At 48.3% G+C, this 1655-nt stretch overlaps 1 protein-coding gene across 1 annotated transcript in view; it reads right to left on the bottom strand.

Annotated features, from left to right (window-relative positions):
• grin3bb (glutamate receptor, ionotropic, N-methyl-D-aspartate 3Bb) overlaps positions 1-1353 on the bottom strand; it is a gene marked incomplete at both ends in the record, with an annotated part of 128499 nt that extends 127146 nt beyond the window's left edge. The window contains one exon of the mRNA XM_080859875.1: positions 904-1353. Within this exon, the coding sequence (XP_080716001.1) occupies positions 904-1353 (450 nt within the window). The remainder of the gene's footprint in view (positions 1-903) is intronic.
• Positions 1354-1655: the final 302 nt, after the last annotated feature.

Below are 1655 nucleotides of genomic sequence, written 5' to 3'. Positions count from 1 at the left end.
GCCTACCTTCCCCATCTCAATACATACTGGTGCTGTGTGTGTGTCTCTCTCTCTCACACACACACACACACACACACACAAACACACACACCCACACACACACAGCTCTTAATGCCTACCTTCTCCATCTCAATACACACTGATGCTGTGCAAATGCATCCACTGATTCAGGTGATCACAGGTTCTCTCATGTCAGGGGACGCAAATGTCCACTGATTATGTTTACAGGCGAGATTTCGGGCGAGATCAGTAGAAACGGTGCAAAACAAACAATCACACACACACACACACACACACACAAAGAGACACACATGCACAGACACACAAACACACACACACACACACACACACACACACACACACACACACACACACACACACACACACTTAAACATGTAAATAGATACAATATTTTAGAAGATACAGCAAAGAATCTTGGTGCGTCAGTCCCTGTTGCACAAAATGTCTTGTCCCCGGAGACGCTGGGATGCGTGTGTGAGAAATAACAAGTGGAGGTGCGCCTGTGCGTTGGCCAGCATATTTCAGAAATGCCGCACTCATACAAATTAGGTTTCTGTGTTTAAAACGGCAGAGCGGACACGGAGCAGGAGGGAAATGCGCACAGGACAGTCGCTTTGAAATGCAAGGAACTGAACAAATATTGTGGCAGCAATAGGGACCCGTAACGCACTGTGTAATGCCCAAAATGCTTAACATTAAACACAGATATTTCAGACGTGTATTGTCAAGTCATCTAAAAACTGTATGACCAGTCTAAACCTTGTGGAGAAATGTCACTGTGAACAGGTAACAGCGCAGCCAAACACAACTGCAAAAGTTCCACGACAACATCCACAGATTATAATAAAACAATAAGCAAATTATTTTTGGGTAACAACTCACCTGTGTTTTAAGCGGTTCTCCGTGTTCTATGATGCTTATAAAAGGGATTTCCAAAAAAGAAGACATAAATTCCACTTGCACGATTTCCTCCTGGGTTTGAGGGAAGGCGAGCACAGCGGAGACCCCCTGGACCACTATAGCCTGACAAACACACCTGAACAGGGACTCCGGGTCTCCGTCCGTTGATTCTCGAGGCACCACTTCCAAGCTGAGGTTGTACGGAAGAAAGTTCTCCCCAGTTTCGGCGAGTCCGCTGAGGGCGCGGTTGAGGGCAGCCCGCACCCTGGCCGGCTGTCTGGACGGCAGGAGGGCTCCGAGGCGCACGGTGTGCCCGATCCGCGCCAGGATGTGACAGGGCTGCGGATGGAGTTGACACGGGCTGATGAAGGAATGGAGAATTTGGAATCCGAAGTAAAAGTATGCCAAGAAATTGGAAAAGATTAAATTCATTCTGCTGCGCTCTCAAACGGAATGAGGTACTGTCAGTAGATAGCATTGCTTGCCTTGTTCCTTTCCGCTCTTTTTCTTTTCTTTCAAGTCCTTAATTCCTTTTGTGGAGGATGATATGACTGGTGATGTATAGATGTTACTGTGCGAATGTGTGGTAGCGATGGGCAGGGGAGGGGGTGCCCGCTGGATAGGCGGAGATGCCGCGCGCTGTCATTCTCCGTTAACGCAACACAAGCAGTCGTGAGACAGTAACAGCGGACACCGGTTACACCGGACTGAGGGGTTGATAAGTGAGGAGTAGG

Source organism: Sprattus sprattus (genome assembly GCF_963457725.1).
Source record: "Sprattus sprattus genome assembly, chromosome: 2".
In the NCBI taxonomy this organism is placed as follows: Eukaryota; Metazoa; Chordata; class Actinopteri; order Clupeiformes; family Clupeidae; genus Sprattus; species Sprattus sprattus.
This window is presented reverse-complemented; position numbering and strand designations above follow the sequence as displayed.